We start from the raw sequence: 25485 nt of genomic DNA on the forward strand, positions 1-25485 counted from the left end.
TGTTGTTAGCACTCATCTTCCTATAATGTTGTCACATTAAATATTTACCGACACTCACATTTGTGATATATAATTTAAAATATAGTACAGTAAAATGCATATTGCTTCTGAGTTCTTAATCCTAAAAACTAATTTGAAACACATGTTCTAGGAGTCTAAAAACCTTGTGATGCACATCTCCTTTGTTATGTTTTGGATATAGGAAAACTCAAGATACAAACTCAAACAATACCGAGAAGTTGAAAACCTTGATATAGTTTGTTCACAATGTCGTATTTTAAAACACAATAGTATTATTTAGGATGTTAATTTTGGGTTTGAAAATTTAGTAATAGTGTTTCGCTCCTGAGCGAAGTACCTCATACCTATTAAAGTCATCACTCATCAATTTATTTAGGATGACAATCTGTCCATGAAGGATGCAAAGGGATTTTTATGATCTTGAACCTTTTAGGGTCCCATACAGTTGGCGATATTATTGGGTATGTTGTTGAAGCTCGTTCAAGAACTCAATCCTAACATGATCGCAATTCTCCTCATGTTTACCTAATAATTCAGCAACAACTCTATAACCACAATCACCATCTGCGACAACATTTATCACGTTTTCTATATGACAACGAAACTATGAAGGAAACTGATTAATGTATGAGATATCTCAAATAAGAGGAATTCTCTTGAACTAGGGGGGCACGAGAAGGAAGAATAGGTGGAGAAGGGGTTTGGATCCTCTCATGTGTAAAAAAACTTGAGAGTGTCAAGTTTCATCATCTCACCATTAATTTTATTTTATTTTTCATTTATTATCTACACAAAAGTTAATGGTGAGATGGTAAAACTTGACACTCTCAAGTTTTTTTACACTTGAGAGGATCCCGGCTCGTGGAGTAGAGTTTGTTTTTGTTTTTTTTTGTCAAAAGAGTATGTTTAGAGTTAGAGTACCCTCACTCCCAAGAATGAGGACCCTAAATTAAAGTACACAGGCTTCATAAAAATGAAAGCCCAATAAGAAGCCCACAAAAAGCCCTAGCTCATTCCTTCAACACTCAAGTTATCTCCCTCTAGTCGGAGGAGCAGCCGCACCGGAGAAAGAAAAAAACGCACCATTCATTCATAGGCGGCGATCACAGCCACCGGAAGCTCGTCGTGCACCACCCTCTATTACCGGTGTTCTGCCATCTCCGTTGAACGAAGCTTACGAGACTGTGGCTGAGGCTGTGCAAAATCTAATCATGGCAGAACCAGAAGACAACCTTCAATCCTCACCTATGGTTGAAACAGAGAACAACAAAAAGAAGAAGGAGAAGAAGAACAAGCACGACAAGAAAAGACCTCGAGATGTTGCTAACGAGGAGCACGCAGAAGAAGAAGAGGAGCAGATTGGGAATAACAGTGACAGGGATGGAGAATCGTCAAAGAAGAAGAAGAAGAAGAAGCATAAAGTGGAAGTGGAAGAGAGAAAGGAGAAGAACAATTCTGGGTCTGGAATTATGAGCACTGAATCCTTTGCTTCTCTGGAGTTGTCTGAACCTACTTCTAAGGCCATTGCAGACATGGGATTTCAGTTCATGACTCAGGTAAAATTCAACAATATTGACAACCTTTGTGTGTTGAAATTTGAATGATCATAACTCTTTCATGCTTACCAGCCTTAATTAGTTTCAATTCCACTCATAATTGTTGATTATGTATGAAAAATCTGTTTATATCATTCCGTCACTCATTCATTGATTCAAGAAGCAGCCCATTGAAGCATTGTATTAGAATTGACCTTATATGAGTATTATCAATGCAGATTCAAGCTAGAGCAATTCCACCACTTCTTACTGGAAAAGATGTTCTTGGGGCTGCAAGGACCGGTTCTGGAAAAACTCTTGCATTTTTAATTCCTGCTGTGGAGCTTTTGTACAAGCTTAAGTTCACGCCTCGTGATGGAGCTGGTGTCGTTGTGATATGCCCAACTAGAGAGCTTGCAATGCAGGTATGTAGATATGCTGTCTTTTTGTTGTTTTGTGATTCTTACTGGTTTTGTTTTATGTAGTTCTTCTTACTCTTTGATTGGCCATTTCCCTTAGACACATGCGGTGGCCATGGAGCTTCTCAAGTATCATTCACTAACTCATGGAATTGTTATGGGAGGTTCAGCTAGAAGAGCTGAAGCTGAAACCATCGCCAGAGGGGTAAACCTATTGATAGCAACTCCTGGTCGGCTTCTAGATCACCTTCAAAATACAAAGAGGTTCATACATAATAACTTGAAGGTGAATATGGATTGTTTATACAACTCTCTCTCGCTCTTTTTTGCTTCATTGCGAATATTTCTGATAATGTCTTCAGGTTACCTTAACATAATAGTTTGAGTGTTTGATGGTTATTCATAATCTAAGCATTTCTGTATAGTGAAGGAACTAGAACTTAGCGTCTTTTCAGATATCTGGTATATTAAAAGTGCATGGATGTATATGTAAGTGTAGATTCAAGGTGTTATCTTACTCTGAATTCTTGCTTGTTTTGGCAGTGCCTTATGATTGATGAAGCTGACAGGATATTAGAAGCAAACTTTGAGGATGAAATGAAGCAGATTATTAAGATCCTCCCAAAGGTATCTATAATTTGTTTCTCCTTTTCTCCTCTCCCTTGCAGTCATGCTTGAGCCTGTAAAATTATAGTAGTGTCTTGGAATTACTTTTTTTCCAGCCCAATTGCCATATGTGATTGGATCATTGAACTGTAAAACACTGAAAAAAGGAGTTCAATTATTGTAAATTTGAAAGTTTTTTTTTTGAAAGGCAAATGTTAGTTGTTAGTAATGTTAGTAAATTAGTCCCTCCTCAGGGTTCGAACCCTGGACCCTTCACCCTTCGTCCCACCGAACCCTTATGTCCTCTGGCTCTTACCACTTGAGCTAACCCTCAGGGACATTGTAAATTTAGAAGTATTATCTCTTTCTTAACTAGAGGCGAAGTTCAATCATGAATTCTGCCTAAGTGTCTATTGACTTTGAATATCAGCAGCTGCTGGTAGTATCAATCAAGTTTCAACTGTTATTTAGAATACCACTTATTTCTCTCTTCATAATCTAAAAGAGTAAATCCTATAATTCCAACAGTTATAAGTTATGGTGGTTTTAAATATATCTATGGGCTTGGCTAATTGATCTGTTTCTCATTCAACAGAACAGGCAAACAGCTTTATTTTCAGCTACACAAACAAAGAAGGTATGTTCTTCATTTTCCATCCCTCGCCAACTTCTTTCCTGGAAATTTTTTTAATCTCTTTTTAATTTTTTATAATTATTATATAATTACCTTTTGTTTACTTTGGAAACACTAGACAATACATTACTTGAAACTTGAAAGTGAGTCTGGTTCTCCTCTCAATTTTATATTTCTTCTTGTATATTTATAGCTATTGCTCAATATACTAGATTTTATACTTGATGATGAACTGTTTACTTGAAAGTAAGCATAGGGGAGACGAAAGAATATTGATTGCTCATGGTTTTTGGCTCAGAATAATATTCCCTCCTTAAAATACAGGTTGAGGATCTTGCCCGTTTGTCCTTTCAGACCACTCCTATCTATATTGATGTAGATGATGGGAGAAACAAGGTGATGTCTGTTGACTTTATCATATTATTTGAACTTATACATCAGCATTATCATCATACCTGAAAGGTTCCTCATCAATGCAGGTCACAAATGAAGGATTGCAGCAGGGCTATGTTGTTGTTCCCTGTGCCAAACGATTTACCGTTCTCTATTCCTTCTTGAAAAGGAATAAGTCGAAAAAAGTGATGGTCTTTTTATCTTCATGCAACTCTGTGAAATTCCATGCGGACCTTCTTAATCTCATTCATATGAATTGCTCAAGTATTCATGGAAAACAAAAGCAGCAGGCCCGGACAACTACATTTTTTGACTTCTGCAAAGCAGAAACAGGGATCTTGCTATGTACTGATGTTGCCGCTCGTGGACTTGACATACCTGCCGTGGTATGTTCATTTTTCTTATCAACTCAATATTTCTAAATGGTATTTTGAATGAGACTAAATTTTTACCCCCAATTATTTAGCATGCAATCAGTCAATCTAATAGCTACCTAAAGATAAAAGAAGTATAAGAGAGAGTAAATATTATCGAAGGATGCAAAATTGGGGGTACCTAAGATGAAGTGCCTTTTGTTTTTAATCTTTTTTCTTCATTATTTATGTCTTAGGACTGGATTGTGCAATATGACCCACCCGATGAACCAAAGGTACTTTCTGTTGTTCTATTGGTGAATCAATATCCTTTATCTATTTGTTTCGTGGCAATCTTATAACTTGATGTACGGTATAAGATATGTTCTTTATTGCCACCAGGAATATATCCACAGGGTTGGTAGAACAGCTCGTGGGGAAGGTGGAAAAGGAAATGCCTTGCTTTTCCTGATTCCTGAAGAGCTGCAATTTCTTCGCTACCTGAAGGTTAGTTCTACTGCATTTATCTGGAGAGAATAGTAAGCTCGCTGATACTGAATTATAATTTATTAAGTGTTCCTAGCTTATGCATTTACTTTATAAAGTAGAGCTCCAAAATAGATTACTTGATTTGAATATCATGCTGAGAATACAATTGAAGCAGGATCTCTAACCCCAAATTTGTAAGAAATTATTCTCAGGTTATCTCAAATCATTAATTTTATATTTATGCTTATTTCAGGAAGCTAAGGTCCCAGTGAAAGAATATGCATATGATGAAAAGAAGGTGGCAAATGTACAGTCTCACATGGTACAGTCCTTCTTTCTAGTGTTTTAACTAAAGTTTTATTTAATATTGTAACCAACAACAGCTTATCTTATAAAGGACTGTCTGGATTGGGCAGGAGAATTTGGTAGCCAACAATTATTATTTGAACAAGATGGCCAAAGAAGCTTATAGATCATACATATTAGCATACGATTCACATTCCATGAAGGATATATTCAACGTTCACAGTCTTGATTTGCAGGTATAATTTTCAGAGCATGTTTTGATGAGTTTCTCTAGAACTACTTTAAATAATCTTATGCACTTGTGCCCTAATATCATATCTGACATTTTAACTAATATAAATCTATTATTCGGGGATTCCTATTTCTTATCTTTTCTTTTCATTTTGATTATAAGCTTTAGGATAGGGGCAAATTGAAATGGTTGGTTAATAGGAATAAACATGGAACAAGAATCTCTGTTTTGAAAATGGAACTAAGTTCTACTTTTTCTGTTTCAGAGGAGAGAAAATGTTCTTAATAGGAAAACAAAAAAGGGTTTTTATGTTTGATTTGAATAGTAAAGCATGTATACACTATGACAAAACCATTTTCTGTACTTGTGCAGGCCGTTGCTGCTTCATTCTGTTTTTCAAACCCACCAAAAGTGAGTCTGAACATTAACGGCAGTAAGAAAAGGAAGAAAATGCGTCAAGTTGATGGAAGTAAACATGGATTCGGCCACAACAATCCTTATGGAAGCAGGGGAAATGCTGACGATCAGCGGCAGTTTGTGAGGTATTAGCAGTGGACATGCCACTTATTAGAATACACAACGGGTGTTATTTCATGCACCAGCAAATAGCACCCCCAATTTTTGAGTCAGATTTTGTTTATTTGTCTCTTTAGTCACATTAATCAAACAATAAGTTAACTATTTTGTTGTTGTAAGCTCACTCATTAATTAATCTTCAGAAATAGCGTTTGAAAAGAAATGGTGGAGAACTGGAGACATTATATAGTATAAAGATAAGATTAAACTTGAGATATGTTTGAAATATATTAATTTTGTTTATAATGTGTGCTGTTGCCGTTACAAAGATATTCTTTGGTCTAAGGTGCTTATCCTCCACGAGAATGATTCCTGCTGTAGTTATAAAGATTTGAGTATATATATATAATTTTATTTCCTATCCACAAACGTACGTGACCATACTTACTAAGATTTGAGCATGAATATAATTTTATTCATATACGGCCTTGAGTGGTTGAGTGAAGGCATAGAGGTTGTGGGGGGACTGTCATGGCTAAGTGTTTGTGGTTCTGATGGTGTCATGACTGGTGGCGCATGTGGTGGTAGAGGCGGAGCTGAGGTGGCCAAGAGTGATTCCAATAAGTTAGATGTTAGTGAAATTCCTATTATACTTTCAACTATTTGGTGGCATAACATGCAACACTTTTCTTAATGTACAATAAACTCTAGCTGCCACACATGTACTTCTGTTTGTTAGCTAAACAAGACTGTTTGTAAGGTTGGCTGGGTAGGCAATTGTTGACCTGGCGTTCTACTTCTAGATTTTCCTTTCTTTCACATTGTCACCGATCTGATTTTTCAATATGAATAGAGAAAAACATGAAAATAATTTGTTCATGGAATATTATACGTACATGCAAGTAACACTATAGAAATGGAAATAATAATGATAACAACCTGACAGAGCTTTTTAGCATGTAATATATGGTGGCTAATAAAGTATGGTATGTCTACGGATCATGAAATGTTTATGAAGCATTTTGGTAAGAAACTTTTCAAGTAAAAATCATTCAAATTATCAAAAGCATATCCTTATAGTATTTATTTTCACACGGGAATGGTCAATTTTCGTTGGTTGGACGGTGTCGTTTGAAACGCACATTTGATTTCATGTGTCAGAATCAGAGAGCCAATCAATGCGTTTTGCCTTGCCTAGTCAGTAACCACTGCCATGTCTGCTTGGTTGACCCGCAATATCAACAAAGAAAACAAACACACATTTTTCAGTTTCTCTTTGTAGATTGATACAAGTAATTTTAATAAAGTAAAAAATATGTTTAGATTATTTAAAATAAAATGAATTATCCATGTTACTTTTGTTTTGCTAAATATTTCTAAGAGAAATAAAATAAAACATATATAAATAACACAATTACTTCATAAAGAAATTGATTTATTCAAGTGATACATGTTTAATTTTTTTATATAAAGTCTCAGATTTAAGTATTTTAAATGGAAAAAACTTCCCCCTCCATGATTTAGATGTTAATTAAACTCTAATAAAAATATTGATTTTATTTAATAAATAATTTAGAAATGACACAATATTAAAAGTTTTTGGTTACATAAAGAAGAAGCAGAAGAAAAAAAAAATTACTCGTGTCATGATACAATGATACAATCAAACTAGACGAGAGTTGCATCCAAATCCGCCGGTGCAAACCATCTTGAGCCGCTTGGCGAGCCGGTATGTCGTATCATGACATCATAGAGTGTTGCTTTTTTATTTGTTTCTTCTTCTTACAAAAATTTAATAATGAAAGTACTATGTGCTAATAAACACTAATTACACAATATTTTATCCTTTCTTTGGATCAATAAAGGTACAAAAATGTTGAACATGTTTGGTTTGGTGCGCAGTGTAGAAGGTTGAACAAGACCAGTTAGAGAGAGAGAGAGAAGAGCATTTGATTTGATGAGTCCTCGTAGCTCATTTACTGCTTAAGCAAGACCAGCATACCTACAACTACAACAAGCGCCGCCTCATGTTTCTTTGATTGTCATTCTCCTTGTATTCTCACAAAACTACATATGAATGATATTCAACTGTTTCATTATTTTATTCTATGTTCTGGGCAACCAATGAGGTTTTCAGTGTGGACTTTTTCTTCTCCAATTTCCAATCTTTGTCTTTTTCCCAGAACAAACTTCCCTCTTGGAACTCTGTAGTTTCCTCCCTCTAATGCTTTTTTCTAACTCAAAGTTGCAAACTTTTTGGTATTAGTATTTCATTGAGTGCAAAAAATCAAAAGGGGTGTGTTCTATATCAATTTCTGATTTGTTTGAGCTGCCACTGGAGTTTTTTCTGTGTAAAGATTGAATTTTGAGATGGGGGGTCTTTGTTCCAAGTCTGCCAAAGGTGAAAAGGTGCTTGTTGCCAAGTCTAGAGGACAATATGATAACCACAAATCTGGTGGTAAGAACTACAAGCCAACCATGGTAAGTGATTTGACAACTGCAGGAGAGGGAATGGAAGAGAAAAAGCAGAAGCAAGAACATGATGCTGCAGGGACTAGACCAGATGATGATTTTTATGATGGAATCCCACGCTATAATGATTCTTTTCCTCACAAGTCTAGGTCAGTCAAATCAAGTAAAGCTGCTGTGGCAAAGGTTGGTTAATTGTCTCATCTCACCCCCCTCTTTGTTCAGTTTCACCATTCATTTTTGTTTTACAACATTACTTTCTGTGCTTAATCTATGAATTGATTAAGACAACCCTGTATTGTATGCCTGTGAAACTTGTTGCAATCAGTGATGATGAATTGGGTTAGATAGATCGAGGGCGATGAATTGGTGTAATGACAAAGATAGTAGTGTTGAAAGTGATGTTTTGGTTAGGTTCTGCTACACATTTAATTCAGTTTGAGAGGATGGATATTATCATACTAGGGAATGAAATTTGTGCTAGGATCACTTTTGAGGTTATGCTATGGAGGCAATATATTTGGTTGTGTGATGAAGAATTCTAAACATTCTGTTTAATGGATGTGCTTAGTGAAGATTTGAATCAAATAGGTTGCAGAAAGGAGATCGGATTTAAGATATTCGAATAGGTGAAGTGACTAAAAAGATTTAGTGGTTAGAGATCTGACATACATGCTATCTTTATCAAAATCATATTTACATACTTACATGGTGATTTTCGTTGTAACAACTAAATGGACATATAAGGAATTTCTATCTCACTATCTGTGACAAGCTTTAGTGTGACATTTTTTATGTGTATTTTTCCATGACTGAATGCTCATCATCCATGTGGTTCGAAAAAGAACTTTTTCTCCATTGTAGTTTGTAGATGTATAGATATCAATATTGAAGATATCCGAAAAGGTTGAGCTTATTTACAGATGATGTCTAAAGTACATTATTTAGTTTCTTTTGGAGAAATATTCCACAAAATTGAAGCACCTGTAACTTATAGAGGATAGTCCTCAACAATTCTTTATCATCATTGGGGAGTTCTTGGGAAAAAATCCACACATCTGATATCTCTAACTCCACTGTTGGGAAAAACCTTTACACACTACTCTGGCACCCGGGAAAACACTTGCTCTACACACACAGGATTGAAGACAAAAACACAATGCAAAGTACACCACAAGGAGAAACAGCAGAAGATACAAATTTAACATGTTTCGGAAACTCTTAACTACATCGACGGAAACTCCTTAACAGAACATATTCACTATCTCAAATAATGATGATTAGTTTTCTGGATAAATTTGAAAACCAACCCTAAGAAGTTACCATCCGATCCCCTCACTCAAGAGTTACAAGGAATAATAACAATCTCACTCACAAGAGACCCTCTCATATCTCTTTTCTTCAACTTGGTTCTTATAATTGTAGCGCGGAGGTAGTATTAAGGTGCTGAGTTGTTAATCTTTCTGTTTCAGGTCTCAGAGGTGAGCTTCCGCCTGGGCAGAGGTTTTGAGAAGGCAGTTGACGTATTGGACACTCTTGGAAGTAGCATGACAAATTTAAACGCTAGCAGTGGGTTTGTATCTGGAGCTGCAATGAAGGGGAATGAAATTGGTATTTTAGCATTTGAGGTTGCAAACACTATTGTCAAGGGTTTTAGTCTTATGGAATCTCTTTCAACAAATAACATTAAGCATTTAAAAGAAGAGGTGCTGAAGTTAGAGGCTGTGCAAGATTTAGTATCAAAGGATATGGATGAACTTCTAAGGATTGTTGCTGCAGACAAGAGGTAATGAATTAGATCAAATTCCTAGAAAGTGGCTTCTGTAGTTATGTTCCATCAAGAATCAAACATTCCACTGATTTAGTTTATAATGACTATATGAAATGCCGACTATGTGTGACTTTTTGTAATGTTTTCAGGGATGAGTTGAAAGTCTTTTCTGACGAGGTGATTCGTTTTGGAAATCGTTCAAAGGATCCTCAGTGGCACAACTTGGACCGTTACTTTGAGAAGTAATGTAAATTGTATTCACTCAATTTGTCTCAGTTTTTATTTTTAAGGAAAATGTAGTCTTTCATGTTTTCATTCTGACCATTCTTTTTATTGTAAAATTTTAGAATTAGCAGAGAACTTAATTCTCAAAGACAAACGAAGGAAGAGGCAGAATTATTAATGCAGCAATTAATGAGTTATGTTCAATATACAGCTGTGAGTGTATTCCTTTACTAAACAAAAATTTGCTGTTACTCCAGAAACTATAGTTACTTTTGAAGCTGAAAAAAATGCAGTGCTGTTTTTTAAAATTGATTTGTTAAGTGATTACTCATTATTCATGCTTTCAATTAAGTACTGTTGAGGCACTCAATTGAAAGATGTTTGTCTATTTCCCTTTTACTTATGTTGCATATCAATTGCAGAGAGGGTTATCTTTCTCTTCTCTATTTTCTCTATATCTCCTACTTGATATCTTTTATATGCATCTTGAGTCTTGACTGCCCAAAGCTAATTGGAATTATTCTATTCAAGTTCCACAACTTATAGTTCTGTTATAATCTGTTGTATTGTAATTTATGGAGCTTGTCATCCAATAAACTTGACATTGATCATAATGACATGAATCTTTTCGAATGAAACAACTGTGATTCTTTGCTGTACTTTCTTCATGTGATGTTTGAATATGTGCCACTTGATTCTTATGGAAGGAATATAGTATCATAAATAATTTCAAAAGTATTATATATACAATTGATAGTTTTTATTAAATAATTTGAGGTGGCAGGAATTGTATTTATTGCTCATTGTGTGGTATCTGCTCACCTGTACTTGCTCATATTTTTTGGCTAAAAATTATCTTCATTGTTTTCTACTATCTTTTCTTGTGGTTAACCAAGTGAAAGCTTCATAAAGTATTTTATACAGTAATTTTGTTTAGCTGCATTTGCATTTTATTCAACTTCATCTTTTATTTTTGTGGGATTTGTCTAAAATAAATTGGAATTTTTTTTTACGGCCTCAGGAGTTATACCATGAGTTACATGCTTTGGATAGATTTGCACTAGATTATCAGCACAAGCGTGAAGAGGATGATAATTCAGGCACAGCTCAAAGTGGTAATTAACTCATGACATAATATGCTACTATTGTTTCTGGCAACTGGCAATTAATTATTGACTTTTTAAAAACTAAAATCCGAATTCTCTGTAGAGATGTAATTTGGAAGAGATGATTAATTTTGGTTTTGATAAAATAACCATTGGAAGGGTAGAGAGTATGTGTGAAACTGGGAAAAACTCAATAAACCTGATTTTGAAAAGGTGTATTGTGGCACTATCTACTGTTTGTGTTGTGCTATACTGAAAAGGATTAATTGATTCCAAGGTTTAAGATCCACTCATTGTAATTATACTGATTGATTTACTTGTTCCATTGTTCAGACTTCTAGTGAAACTGAAAATTACATTGACTTCAAGTTATTGTCGTAAAGAACAATGTTTCTGGCTGATTCACATCAAGATAATTTTTATGGATTGTCATTACTTTTATGTGAACTATGGTTATGATCAAACTAAACATAAATTTTAAGGAGTAAAGTGATTCATCATGGACCCTGATAGGACTATAGAAAATAGGTAGGATCTGCTTAAGCTGTGTTTTCTTTGTTATACACTTCGAGTAGTCTCATCATAAGCCATTCGCATTAAACAAACCGTTGCCCAAGATGACATTCTTTTATTTTTCATTGATATGTTATTTGAATTTTGTGGAGCCTGAACTGCATATTCTTTTTGAACAAGTGTATTATGGTACAATGGTTGGTTATTATATAACACTATTCAAAAGAAAAAAACAGCACTCTGACCTGGAAGTTAAATCACAGCATATAGAGCAGTAGTTCTCTAAGAAATTTCTTATATATAATCTTGTGTATCTCTCATCGTCGAATAGGTGATAGCCTTTCAATCTTGAAGGGAGAACTTAAAAGTCAAAAGAAGCAAGTTAAGCATTTGAAGAAAAAGTCACTTTGGTCCAGAAGTTTGGAGGAGGTAACTTCAGATTACTGCTTTACATGAATGTGGTTTTCTCATCTCTTATTCTCCTCCACTTTACATGTTTTATCCTTTCATGATATTCTATCCATGTATATTTCCAGTAGTAGTACATAGACTCCGACATGCTTTTTATTGGTAGAGGTAGGTTCACTTTGTGCGTAACACATGTCGAGAATTGAGATAAGCTGATTATAATTTATAATCTAATGGATTACAGGTTATGGAGAAGCTTGTGGACATAGTACATTATTTGCATTTGGAGATTAACAATGCCTTTGGCAGTGCAGGTATGTTCCCCACTAAAGGCATTCAGATTATACTTGCTTTGCTGGCATGTTATACTCTTCTAGTGCTGCCTAGTGTAATCACTATCAGTTATCTATATAGCAAATTAGTTGACATCAATGATAGCCACAGTGCAAATTTCAACCTTGTTAACTTTTGTAGTTTTTAGAGAATTTTTTAATTTGAAATAAAGAAAAAGAAAGGATGGAAAGAGGGATGGGGTGGAGTACTAGATGAGAGGAGGCTAGGAGGGAAAGTTATCTGATTTCATTCTCATCAAATTACTCTTCAACTCAATTCAGAATGAAAGCTTGATTTGCTTCAAAACTGCAATGATTTTTGTCCATTGGTGCCTGCAGATTCCGGTAAACCATTAACTCAAACAAGCAGCAACCACCAAAGATTGGGTCCTGCAGGACTTGCTTTGCATTATGCAAATATAGTGCTCCAAATTGATACTCTGGTAAGTGTTTCTTCTTTATTGTATTTACTTCATAACATGGTTAAGACCAACAGTATGCTTTATCTTTATCTTTTAGTTAAAAAATTAATTAAAAGAATAGGGAACTGAACTTCAAAAAAAGAATAAGGAAATAGGCTGCTAATTTTTTTAATTGAAAACTCTTAAGCTTTGATCAGGTTATTCATTTATTCTTGATCACCTGATGATTCTGCGATTAGTATATGATTTGTGTGTTGCTGAATAACTTTGTAGTTCCTGGTCTGTATCAGGTGTAATTATACTAGTTCATTGTACTTTATATAATGTCTGCTAACTACCATGAGTGATTAAGCTTATGCACTGAAGAGCATTGTACTTAGCCTGTATTCACGCTTTCAGGTCGCTAGATCCAGTTATATGCCTGCAAATACAAGGGATACATTATATCAGAGCTTGCCTCCTAATATAAAATTAACTTTGCGTTCCAAATTGCCAACCTTTCATGTTGTAAAAGAGGTATGATCTTGTCTGCCTGTTCTTTCTCCAACTTCCATACTGTTGAAAAATTAGAGAGAGAACATATGGTGTGAAAAACTTAGGAGAAATGGTAAATAGTACTAATTGAATATCAAACGACGTGTATGTGTTTTTCATATATTAACAAAAATCACTTGAATTGGTGATTATTTACCTTATCACACATTCATTCGTACTTTTCGATTCGGCCTACATAGCAAGGCTCAAAACTTAGAGATAGAGACAAAAGGAAAGCCTTTAGGTTGAAATGAAGAACTCGTGGCCTCTAGCCCACACTTGACCAGAGGGAAAAAGTATACTATTATATATGTTGGAATATATGTAACAAGTGTATATAAGTAGTAAGTACATTGTATTTAGTAGGTAGAACCATGGACTTATTACTTTTTACTTTTAGTGTATTTAAAATTTAACTTTGTTGTATAATTGAGACTCACCACACAGACGCATGCTCTCTCGCTTTCCTCTTTTCCTCTCTTACTCTCCACATGGTATTTAGAGCCTAATAAAGGCAACTTTAATAAGTGTGTACCCTGTGGAGCCATTGCTCACAGGTAATTTTTTTCATCGAACCTGCGTTTAAGGTTTCAACATCCTCTGTCATGTCATCTTTTTGGTGCACTGAAAATCATTTTTCCGCCACCACCATCCCCATTAGAAGGTTCCCCTGCTTTTTCAGGGTAAGAAGGAGAGAATTCGAGTATCAGGCACTACAACCCTGAAGTAATAAGCCAAGTCATCATACGCCCAGTTGTTAGGAGCCAATGACCTATATGCTCCATTTAAGAATAAGAGTAACCTTAAAATGTTTGTCATATTTATCAAATGATCAGGGAAATTTTTACACACAAGGTTGAGGAAATTAATCTAATATCAAATTCTAAACTTTAGGTATTAGAATCTGTTAAATAAGGATACTATCCAACATATATATGTTACAAATGATATCACAATCATAGCCATCTGATTAAATTCGATGATGATTATCCTCTGTAAACTATGCATAGGACTGACCTTCCAACCTTCATAGATTTGAATGTAATGCAACATCATATACAATATGAATGCCAGAAAAATGGTTAACAAAGTTTTTAAATATTTCTCTTCTGCTTTTAGCTTTCCACTTTCATTCCTATATTAATTTAGTCTTTTCTATTGTATGTGTCCCTTTTCCCTGTGGTTGCTTTCTGTTTCCTGCAGCTCACTATGACAGATATTAAAGATGAGATGGAGAAAACATTGCATTGGCTGGTTCCAATGGCTACAAACACAGCCAAGTAAGATGACTGGCTGCGTGTGTGTGTGTGTTAGAGAGAGAGAGAGAGAGGCTTTCTTTAAGCATTAGTTCATTTATTTTCTATATATTATAGACTAACTATTTATTGTTTTATTTTTCTTTTGGTTGGTTGCTTTCAGGGCGCATCATGGTTTTGGTTGGGTAGGGGAATGGGCAAACACAGGGTAAGTAACAATCTTCCACTTCTAAACTAATGTTTTTCCACTTTTATCTTTTCTTATTCTTTGTTCATACTTTCTATTTATAATTACTTGTTTGATTCTGGCAGCTCCGAGCTAAATAAGAAGACCTCGAAGACTGATGTAATGCGGATCGAAACATTTCACCACGCAGATAAAGAAAAAGTTGAAATTTATATTCTTGAACTTCTTTTGTGGCTTCACCACTTGGCCGTAAAAAGTAAACCTGGCAGTGATGCTGGAGAAATTAGGTCTACCATCAACAAGTCCCCTGCTCTGCAAAAGACAAATCCAGAGTCTACAAATGCCCTACCACCATCGCTAACAGTTGAAGAGCAGATCATGCTGAAGGGTGTAATTAGTAACAAAATTCGAATCAGAGGAAATAGTAAAAGCTTGGACTATGATAATGTAAACACTGGGTTGACAGATAGCAGAATACTGATCAAGAGTAGCAGTTATTCTTATTCAGCATCAAGTAGAAGCAAGGAACTATCTTTAAATAAAATTTCGTCTAAGCTTCCTGTGATTGATTTTGGTATTGACAAAAAGAGAACATTGGATGTGATTGACAGACTAGATGTGGCCAGATAATGTGTTGCAATTGCAACCATTATTGAGTTCCTTTGGAATGAAAGCTTAGTATCAAGACATGAGAAGAATGGGACTTCTTTGTGTAAATATGCAAATCATTTTCATGCTGCAAGTGTTGAATGCCAAATTTTGGCACCATGGATTTCTTAACTTCATTAGGGAGCTTGGTTTTGGTGAACTGGTGATTCTGCATTATGTAGATATCTTCTTTGTATGGAACCAAGGGAGTTGTTAAGACCATAGGCATTCTTTTCAATATTATTGCAGTACCCACCTGCTGCTATTGGAGGAGAGGGGTGGATTCTTCTGTTTTTTCATCCTTAAGAGTGTATAGACAATGAGGATTTGGTACCTATTGTATTTTTTGGGCTGTATGTATAAATGATTGGTTTGGTTACCTTGCCTATACCCATTGACACTTCTGAATGTAGTATCTATATTTTCTCAAATGTAGATCATGTTGTGATAGTCCCTAGTCCATGTAAATGGGAAAGTAAAATCATTGTTTGGATACCAAAAAGAGCTTGATGTCTTTCAGGGTGGTATTGTGCTATCCATATACATTAAGATAGGTGGAACTTTGGAAGCTAGTTAACTCAGATGAAAACAAAAGTAGAATACTAGCATATTTGTTTTTCCTTTATTCTTAATTAGCATAATTGTTATATTGATAAATAAGAAGGTAAAATCAATATGTGGGTAATATACACTCCAATGGAGTACTCAATTACCCCACCTTGGGTAATATATTCACTTACAGTTGTTGATATAATTAATAATTTTTTTGGCTGATTCTATCACTGCGTTTGAACCTCATAAGTTACTGTAGCTTATTCACTACGCGATTTCAGTGATATGCGATTCTACTTTTATTTTTCAAACATGCAGACGCACATAGTGGTTTCTTAATCTTAATAATAATAAAAAGAGTGCATATGCCATGTCAAGAAAATAATGAAAAAAGTAAGAATTTCCTTGAGTAAAACGTTTTTGTTTTCGTTTCTAACTGGGAACAATCCTTGATACATGCCACCAAAAATGGTGCTAAATGCTAATAATGCATGCACATGTACTGCTGCCCGCAACGCGGTTTTGTCTCCGTTGACCAAAGAATTTCAGTCAACTACAACCTACGAAAAAAAAAATTTGGTCGGATCACAAGCAGGACCCACTGAAAAATATCTTCTCAGTTATGAATGATTAGTTGTACATTTGGCCTTCTTTTCACACGAGATAATGCATTTTGACTAACAAATTAAACATGAATCTTAATGCTTATGAGATTAGAAAGAAAAATCTGCTGAGGTTCCTGTTCCTTAGAGCATCTCCAACGGAGTTCTTATTTTGGGACCTCAAAATAAGATCCGGATCTTATTAGATCCCACCATTGAAGCTATCCTACATGACATGAGATTTTAGCAAAAGCTAAGATCCGTGCCTTAACTCAGGTACTCTCAAATGTGGGATCTTAAATAAAATATTTTTTCTCTCTCCTTCAATACCATAACCAAAGTAAAAATTAGGGAGAGAAATAAATAATATAAATATCACTACTACAGAAAAGGCTTTTCGCCATAGTTCCGCACGCCCTTTTGCCACGGTTAAACCGTGGTGATAGCCTGCGTGGCAATTGCTCAATTGCCACGGTTCAAGGGCAAACCGTGGCAATTGCTTCGCCTGTTGCCACGGTGAAAAAGGGCAACCGTGACAATATGTGGGCTCTATTGCCACGGTCAAGCATGGACCCGTGGCAATATGTTGCATCTATTGCCACGGTCAAGTGGGGAACCGTGGCAATAAGTATCCTGTCATACCACATCTATTGCCACGGTCAAGTGGGGAACCGTGGCAATAACCGTGGTAACTGACCTTTTGCCACGGTTTCGCCTATAACCGTGGCAATTGAAGCGTGGCAAAAGGTCTTTTCTGTAGTAGTGTATATTGGGTACCGTGAGTCCAGTCAAAAGTAAAATAAGATCTCAACCACTATAGTGAAATGTGCATGAAAACCTTATGAGTGTCTTAAATCCTATGTGGCAATTTGGGTCCACAAAAATTGAGTTAAATCCCAAAATAAGCTCCTACCATTAGAGATGCTCTTATGAATCACAATGTTAAGAGCTGGCTAGATTTAAATTTGATTTTGGCCCCGTTTGGAAAAACAGCTTAATTAAGCGCTTATGACCATAAGCTCTTATGACATAAACGCTTATTCATAAACTATTTTTAAAAATTTATTGAAATAAATTAAAAATAAGTTGTATATAAGCATAAGTTATTTTTCATAAGCTATCCTGAGTAGCTTATGAAAATAAGCTGAAAATTGCTTATGGCCTGTCATAAGCTGTTTGCATAAGCCCTCCCAAACACTGGCATAAGAGTTTATGCTGTCAGATAAGCTCAAATAAGCTCTTCCAAACTGGGCCTTTATGCATCTGCTTTTTCTTTGTCAAGATTTGATGAATTTAAAACAACTTAACGTAATAACATAGTTATATCTTCAAATAGATATTGAGAACTTTGCTGAATTTTGCTATAATAACAGGTTTTGCCACTAGTTTCTCTATTTTTCTACCAAGGTGAATCAATCAACAGTTATAGAGTGAAATAACATTGATCCCTATCATCATTGTGTGACTGACACCAAATAGCAAACAACTTCTCCTGGATTTTGACATGAATGCCCTTATCATCAATGTCTACATGGAAGAACCCACGCCACATACATATGTAAAACTACATTCAAAACATACAGACAAAAGGATGTAATGTGCATGATTACACAAGCTTTTCTCAAAACTACATCAAGGAATTCCCCAAAGGATCATAAGTGTGGGTATGCACAAAAAATTACAACATTAAGGAGTAACCTATAATGAATAGAGCAAATGTACAGTGGAAAAAAATAGGACATTATGTACACACGCCTGTATCTTTGGACTTATATGATGAGAGCATCTTTCACAGCATGATTGGAAACCCTTCCACAATTGATTCTAAAACCTGAATTGATTTCGTGAGTAGCTTTCGAGTATCAGAATTGATTCTGAGGAAATAGAAGTTGATTCAAACATGCTATTATATTTTTTCAATAACTTGACGTTTCTTCATCAGGTAAAATCACGGTTTTAAGAGAGTATTTTACTTTGAGTGATATTTTACCCTTCTCCACATAAAGCCTTGCCCCAGACACAACCCAGTAGCCAGGTGAGTCTTGTGGTCCTCTGGTCATTTCTGTTGTGTCAACAAACCTCAGGAGTTTAGTTGACTGAGCCGCCACAGGAGGCCCCCCAGGGTACAAAGCCGAGTTGATGTTCACATCTGATGGTCGTGGTGGTGGCGGTTGTTGTTTTTGGGGACCTGAGAAGGTAGTGCTGATAAAAGTTGAGATTATTCCGGATCTCTGGGTCAAGCCAGGTGAACCATCCCACTCTGCCTTCAAAGACGTTGCGCCCGCAACTTTAGAGAAATGAAGTCTTAGGAACAGAACTTTCTTCAGACCAGATTCTCCAACTTCGAAGCGAGCTCCGGTCACAACAGAGTTTTCATCGTAAGATTCAACAGGAGCTGTACACACATGAGAAAAACTCTTCCACTGGACCTTTTCATAGTATTTGCGTTCAGAAGAGTGAGGCACATTCCCATTAGGCTCATCCATAAGTTGGAATGTCTTGGGCAGGGAGGAAAGGTGTTGTAAGTGGATTGCCAAGCAGTTGTTTTTCTTTCCTTCCAAATACAATCGAAGGCCTGTTACGGGCTTCTTTCCTACATCAACCTGTAAGTAGTTCAAGGTTAGTCTAATCACCACATTTTCACATAATGTACAAAAGATTTTATTACGCGAACAACTATTGAGTATTGGGCCAATAAAAGATTTCTAACTAGACTTTTGGTATAAAAAAAAACCAGAATATTAGGTAGAGAAGTAAATATGATACAAGAATGACTTGCGGCGACTAGAAACATGAAACCTGGTCACTAAAATTTAATAGTTTTATACAAAAATAAAGGCTTTGTTTTGAAATTTATCCATCTATTCATTCATTTTCCTGGAAATATGCGATAATGATTAATGAGACAGGAACAGGAGAAATGATATGATATTACTATTTCTATTTTTCACGGGCCACAAACTTGAATACCTAATTAAGTAAAAGAGCCAACGATTACAGAGTTAAATAGTTAATTCATAATAACATAGGTGCCTGTGATTGATGTGCATCCCTCCCTTACCATCGCTGGACTAGATCAAGAATCTCCTGTCTTACTGAGAATAAAACACAATGCTGGATGAGTGGTTAAAAAATCTCTTAAGGAGACAGTCATGAAATTTTAAAAAAGAGAAAGTATGGACCAATCTAATAGTTCAAACCCACAAATGTGAAACTGCACAAACCAGAGGACATATCCTATTCCACATTTGTTGAGAATAATTGCACTAAGTTACCCTGCCCGTGACAAATGACCAAGTATCCAAACATATGAAGCACAAATGCATACTACAAAAGCAAACTATGATCCTAAACTGCAGGTGCTATTTCCTTCTGTTTCAAAAGACTGCTGACGGATTACAGAGAAGGGGAAGGAGAGAATATGTTCTATCAATAGGTTTCAGCTGTAACTACAGCGCCGTGATAATACAAAAATTGACCTCATACTCCTATTTATACTGATGTTCTAGGTCAACGATTTTAATATCCTCATAATCTAAGTTGCAATTATATAAGAGACAAAGCTACATAACACCTCTTTGAAAGACCCATTTTCCCCTTTTAGTGCTATATAATTTGGGGGGGGGGGGGGACCAACATGTAAGACAGGTATTAACATGGATGTCCACATGAATTAACTATACAAACAAAATAAACAAAGATAACAAACTAACTGGATAAAAAGAAGGTCCGTATAAAACAGGCAGCATTACCGGGGTTGTGTTTACATAGAGTTTAGGACCCAAGAAACTGAATTGTAACGATGCAGTATTTTGTGACTTCCTTTCAGGACCAAGGGCAAGCTCACCAAATACAGGGGCCCATTGCCTTGGAAGCTGGAACTCCAAAAACTGATGCAGTTCTTCAATTGGTGGTTTATCTGCAGTCAGAAGTTACAGCGGATGATGGTTAAATTGTACTACAAGACATTTTTTCTTTTGAACCTCCAGTTCAAGGATTAAGAATTGAAATTCTAGAGCATGTTGAATTAACTTCATAGGTTGACAACTTCAAAACTACAGTTACAACATTAACTTTTTCATAATAAATCTCAACAAATTTTCAGAAAAAATAAATGAGAAAATATAGAAAATCTTCTGTGAAACAATAATGATGGACCTAATGCAAGTATTACCAGCATAAATCTCATTTCCATTATCTCACAACTGTCAAACTACCCAAAGGACTGGAAGGGAAAAACCTAAACTCATTGAAGCATAGACTTATCTAACATATAAATTAAAGAATAACAAGAATTATACAAATGTATATATAGAAGTGATGCACATGAAATTTATAGATATGAATTACAAACATAGAAAGAAAGACATTACATATAGAACAGAACAAGAGCTGATTTCTATGCAATGCTCAAAATAATCCAGACCAACTAACCAAAGTACCTAAAGAATAAAGATTCTCAAATAAAAGAACATGACTATCTGAGCCTGAGTATGGTAAAATGTGGATAACAATAATGTTGCATAACACCAGAATTGATAGTGGTTGCATACTAGCATTTAGATGGATGGTTATTAGAAAATCAATGTCACTTTTCATAATAGAAAAATGTGAAGATGTGATCTCAGTGGCAGAAAGTTGTTTGTTGGCAATACCAGAGATGATGATAGTTACAACTGTGATGTTAATTTCTTCATAGTGTAACTTACTATCATCAGTGTGATAGTGACGTCAATAATAGGCTCAAAGTTACAAAATGCATAGACGGAAGTACCAAGAAACCCCTTCACTGCGGCCGTAAGAGACCACTGAACGTAACTAATTTTCAGCCCCTGGCCTCCATTTTAAGTGAAGTTGCTTTGATTATTTGTTAAATGTTATTAAACCAAGACAAAAGAGTTTATGTAAAAAACAAAAAAATACATCATCCTATCTTACGGTCAACTTATTAGATAGATACCATAGGCTTTGAAGCCAAATGTAAATAAGTAAATGATTAAGGGGAGTTATGCTTAGTTGCTTACATCGTAGATAGAGATTTATGGCATGAGTTAAATACCCACTCCCATTAACTCCACCAAGTAGAGATGTTATTGGTATGAATGACATTGCTATCAGATCAGGCTGAGACAAAACAGTTTGGCACCAATCATTGTGGGTCATAGATTTTTTCAGATTTCCACCTTTTCTCTTGCACATGAACTTGATATCCTGCACCTAAAATGTATAATGAAAAGGGGAATAAAGTAAGAATACTTGAAGTGTTTTTCGCTTTGTATCATTTATTTGTTTTGCTTTTGGTTGGAATAAAGAGGCTGCTACTGAACAACAAAAAAACAATTTGATGGTCCCCTTCCAAACAGGCTCAATGTTATAATTTGCAACACAAGTACACAACACAGGAACTTTTCAAATTAAAAGCCTAACAATCAACTCAATCAGCTATTTTCATGTGATACAGTAGTTGAATTATAAAAGACTGGTAAGTGAATCAAGTACTGATTCTAGAGGTCAAAGCCCAACAGGTGATAAGAAGGATTCTTTAGCTGGCATAAATCAAATTTTAAAAACATAAAGTACTTACCTCTGCTTCATAGTAGGAACGAGGTTGGATGCCCATGAAATCTAGCCCATTATCCATCATAAACTGAGGGAAAAAGAGGGGGAAATGTAAGTCATGCTGGAAGTTTGCATACGGTAATGTAATCTTTTCTTTAGAAAAAAGTAAATGTTAATAAGTAGAATGGCTTTTTGACAAATGAATGAGATCTACCCATATATCTCAAAGAAAGTCCTCTTGATTTATTTCATAGTATTTTTATTTCATCTGATCTTCTCATTTTCTTCACAGCATTATTCAGATTCCATAGAAAACATTTAATACCTACATTGTTGGTCCCAATTTTTTAAATATTCAATGGAGGATATGAAATGAAACACCATATATTCCTTTTTGTATCACCATGCACAATAGGTTCTGCTCTTACTTTATCTCCAACACCTTCATTACTTATTTTATCTTTCCTCGTATCCACTTTTCCATGTAAGATTCTTATCTATATCTATGCAACACTTAGCTTATGTTCTTGTTGGCACTTTGCCATCTAACATTTAGGCACATAAAGCATTATTGGCCTTATGGCTACATAGTAAATTTTCCTTCAAGTCCGATAGGCACCTTTGGATCACAGATAAATGCATATGCTCAGTGTGTACTTCTGGAACCAAGGTAAAAAGATAAAGTTTCAAAGTTAACCTGGTGTTATCCTATAGTTATTCTTGATGAACTCATCGTGTATTCACAAACTAGTTTTAATATCAGCATACATGGGGCAATCTGAACATGAAAAACTTTAAAGTTCAAACCTTTTCCTTGGTATTAGACTTCCCATCATGAGCGTTATGCTGTCCAGCCTGGCCTAAGAAGTTGTTGTCCGCCATGTCCTTCAATAATTTCCGTACTTCAACAGGTTGGACAGGAGATGAGTATTGTTGCTTTGCATAAATTATATCTGTCCCCCCTAATTTCACCCCAACTATAACATGGGTTCCATATTTCTCAATGAACCTAAAATGATAAGATTAAAAGATTATCAACAAGCTACATACAACTAAAACATTGCAACAGGACTCATTTATTTATCTGAATTCACAGAAGTAGTACCTCGCCAACGCAGCCGGATCCCAGGACGAAGGAACAGCTTGTCTGACATGATCGCGAAGACCAACCTGAGTTTTCTCAAGTGCAATGCTGTAGAGTGTGATGGAGACACCATCAAAAGCAAGAGTTTTGGTATTTGCAGCATCCTTTTGCCAACCTCCAGAAAAATCAAATGCAGCATTGAAATGGCCCGTCGGAATCTTTCCAGACAGTGACAGCTCCTGGTTAAACTGCTCTGACATCTAAAAAGCAGCAAATAAACCAAGGTACACATAACTAGTCAGCCAAACAATCCACTATACAAAGCAAGAACATCATCATACTACAAGTTAACTTCAAAAATTCCACAATTTTCTTCCCTCTACCCATATAAGATACTTGAGCTAAAACTAATAAAGGAACACACTTTCTGGTAACATGACAAACATGATTACCCCCCAAAAAGAGAAATTGAAAAAAAAAAATACCCTTTGACCCAGAAAAAAAAGGAGGTTAATTTGTTGTATATATTGATTGATATACCTGCTGAAAAGAGAGAACATCAGAGCCTAATCTCATGCGGTCACCTTTATCACACTTGATGGATTTGGGGACATTGGGGGTGGAAACGTGACCTGGGAGGTTGTTGTCGTCGTCGATGGTGATCAATCTGTTGGAGTCAGCTTTGCAGAATTTGAGCTTGAGATCGTTGGTGAGATCGAAACCTAAACCAATGCACTTGATGCCATCTTCTGCTTCTAACCGCTTCATCTTCTTGTTGTTGTTGTTGTTCATCATCATCATCACTGTAATCTTCTTCTTGTTCTTCTTGTATAGAATCAATCAGTGCTCGCTCATGAACTGAGTTGGGAAACAGAGGTTGGTGATTTTGGTTCAGATGAATCGAATTTGGGAAGGAGAAGAGAAAACGAAAAGCGAAGAGTTCACGAGAGAATTGAAGAAGAGAAGGAGGAGTTGTAGAAGTCTAATGTCTGTAGTCAAAGGAAAACAGAGCATTATTATACTTGCTTTTTTTCTATTCTAATATGACTGGTCAAACTGGTCACCTTTTTCTGTGTTTTTTTTTTCATGAGTTTTTCATTTTCAACCATTTTGGTATCTTTATTGATCAAGATTAATAAAGATGATGAAATGAAAGAATATAGTACATCTTGAACATTGTAAGAAAAAAAAAAAAGGTTGTTGTTGTTGATGTTTGTTGATAATTAACTATCTTAAATCGCTAAGCAGTGTGTGACACCAGCTGCACTAATTTTAATGGGGTTTTAGACGGTCACAAAGTGGATTTTGTAACACTGAAAGCGGTTCACTCATGCATCACCGCTTTAAGTAATTGATGAAGTTGGAACAAGTTTTTCATGCTTAGCGGTTAGCACTCCATTTGCCATAAATTGCTTCCAGCATTTCAATCGTTTCATATATACCTTAATTTTGAATCTCAACCATCACTATATCATTCTTAAACATGTTATTAATTCGATCCATGACAATAAAACACATTTCATAATTATTTATTTAACTCTTAATGCGAGCACTTACAGTTGATTAATTATTGTTATCAATAGTGAATAGTCTAAAAATTACATTATTTCATAGTATCTACAAAGTTTTCCACATGTTGTTAACTGCTAGAGAAAATCAACTTGGAATGGAAAAACCAGAAGGTAAGCTGTATGATTCTTGTCCTGGTCATTATAAAATCCTATAGATTTTAACTAACAAATTATTTCCATTTTTTTATTGGCTAGCTTCACATGGAAATTAGAGAATATACAAGGGGTCATATCATAGACAATAGAATATAAAAACATGTGCATAAAAGAAGAAATTCTAAAAATTTCTTTGCATACGTACAAATCACATGGAAATGAGAAAGCATTTATATAAACACCTGAGCTCCTACCTAAAAGTGCAAAGTAAATAGCTTGAATTAATCATCAACAGATTTTTATATATATAGCACCCAATGAGATTTCCCTTCTATTTCAAATGTTAGTATGTAGGTCAATCCACGCTTTCTACACGAAGTGTTCGAGAGATTGTGACAGATGCATCAATGAGTTAAATTTCAAAATGAGTAATGAGTAATGACATATTGATCTTCAGTTTTTTCCATACATTTAAGTGTCATGCACTTTTTTAACAATTTTTTGCCATTGCAAATATTAATAACGGCTAAAAATTGCCGCTTAATTGCATGCTTACGCATTATTTCCATTTCAAAATATTGGTATAGTTTTTCAAAAGGACAATATATAATTTGGTGATTTTGCAAAAGGAAAATATACATCCAAC

General features: G+C 35.3%; 3 protein-coding genes across 3 annotated transcripts; 2 read left to right on the forward strand and 1 right to left on the reverse strand.

Annotated features, from left to right (window-relative positions):
- Nucleotides 1-1017: 1017 nt before the first annotated feature.
- LOC130713894 (DEAD-box ATP-dependent RNA helicase 27-like) lies at nucleotides 1018-5810 on the forward strand. The gene is made up of 12 exons (XM_057563719.1): nucleotides 1018-1577; nucleotides 1796-1981; nucleotides 2076-2261; nucleotides 2519-2602; nucleotides 3177-3218; nucleotides 3540-3611; nucleotides 3695-3994; nucleotides 4219-4257; nucleotides 4364-4468; nucleotides 4704-4772; nucleotides 4867-4992; nucleotides 5361-5810. The coding sequence occupies exons 1-12, from the start codon at nucleotides 1233-1235 to the stop codon at nucleotides 5535-5537; spliced, it is 1731 nt and encodes a 576-aa protein (XP_057419702.1). The 5' UTR covers nucleotides 1018-1232; the 3' UTR covers nucleotides 5538-5810.
- A 1572-nt stretch (nucleotides 5811-7382) lies between these two features.
- On the forward strand, nucleotides 7383-15810 carry LOC130711086 (protein PSK SIMULATOR 1-like). The gene is made up of 12 exons (XM_057560545.1): nucleotides 7383-8159; nucleotides 9446-9759; nucleotides 9894-9986; nucleotides 10092-10182; nucleotides 10991-11084; nucleotides 11920-12017; nucleotides 12241-12310; nucleotides 12668-12771; nucleotides 13150-13266; nucleotides 14488-14564; nucleotides 14704-14748; nucleotides 14853-15810. Exons 1-12 carry the CDS (start codon nucleotides 7875-7877, stop codon nucleotides 15355-15357), a joined length of 1893 nt encoding a protein of 630 aa, XP_057416528.1. The 5' UTR covers nucleotides 7383-7874; the 3' UTR covers nucleotides 15358-15810.
- A 2197-nt stretch (nucleotides 15811-18007) lies between these two features.
- On the reverse strand, nucleotides 18008-24171 carry LOC130710884 (MACPF domain-containing protein At4g24290-like). The gene is made up of 7 exons (XM_057560268.1): nucleotides 23713-24171; nucleotides 23194-23432; nucleotides 22896-23097; nucleotides 22114-22176; nucleotides 21554-21746; nucleotides 20282-20448; nucleotides 18008-19132 (listed from the first exon to the last, which is right to left on the reverse strand). Exons 1-7 carry the CDS (start codon nucleotides 23971-23973, stop codon nucleotides 18446-18448), a joined length of 1812 nt encoding a protein of 603 aa, XP_057416251.1. The 5' UTR covers nucleotides 23974-24171; the 3' UTR covers nucleotides 18008-18445.
- Nucleotides 24172-25485: the final 1314 nt, after the last annotated feature.

Source organism: Lotus japonicus, chromosome 4 (assembly GCF_012489685.1).
Source record: "Lotus japonicus ecotype B-129 chromosome 4, LjGifu_v1.2".
Taxonomy (NCBI): domain Eukaryota; kingdom Viridiplantae; phylum Streptophyta; class Magnoliopsida; order Fabales; family Fabaceae; genus Lotus; species Lotus japonicus.

Bases quoted from the DNA above. Each gene is read 5' to 3' on its own strand.
- LOC130713894 (XM_057563719.1), top strand. From the start codon at position 1,233: ATGGCAGAACCAGAAGACAACCTTCAATCCTCACCTATGGTTGAAACA. The intron at 1,982-2,075 runs GTATGTAGATAT...CATTTCCCTTAG, and splicing joins CTAGAGAGCTTGCAATGCAG to ACACATGCGGTGGCCATGGA. The intron at 4,773-4,866 runs GTACAGTCCTTC...TGGATTGGGCAG, and splicing joins CAAATGTACAGTCTCACATG to GAGAATTTGGTAGCCAACAA.
- LOC130711086 (XM_057560545.1), top strand. From the start codon at position 7,875: ATGGGGGGTCTTTGTTCCAAGTCTGCCAAAGGTGAAAAGGTGCTTGTT. The intron at 12,018-12,240 runs GTAACTTCAGAT...AATGGATTACAG, and splicing joins GGTCCAGAAGTTTGGAGGAG to GTTATGGAGAAGCTTGTGGA. The intron at 12,311-12,667 runs GTATGTTCCCCA...TGGTGCCTGCAG, and splicing joins CAATGCCTTTGGCAGTGCAG to ATTCCGGTAAACCATTAACT.
- LOC130710884 (XM_057560268.1), bottom strand. From the start codon at position 23,973: ATGATGATGATGAACAACAACAACAACAAGAAGATGAAGCGGTTAGAA. The intron at 21,747-22,113 runs GTAAGTACTTTA...TATACATTTTAG, and splicing joins GTTCCTACTATGAAGCAGAG to GTGCAGGATATCAAGTTCAT. The intron at 19,133-20,281 runs GTAATGCTGCCT...AACTACTTACAG, and splicing joins TCTATGTAAACACAACCCCG to GTTGATGTAGGAAAGAAGCC.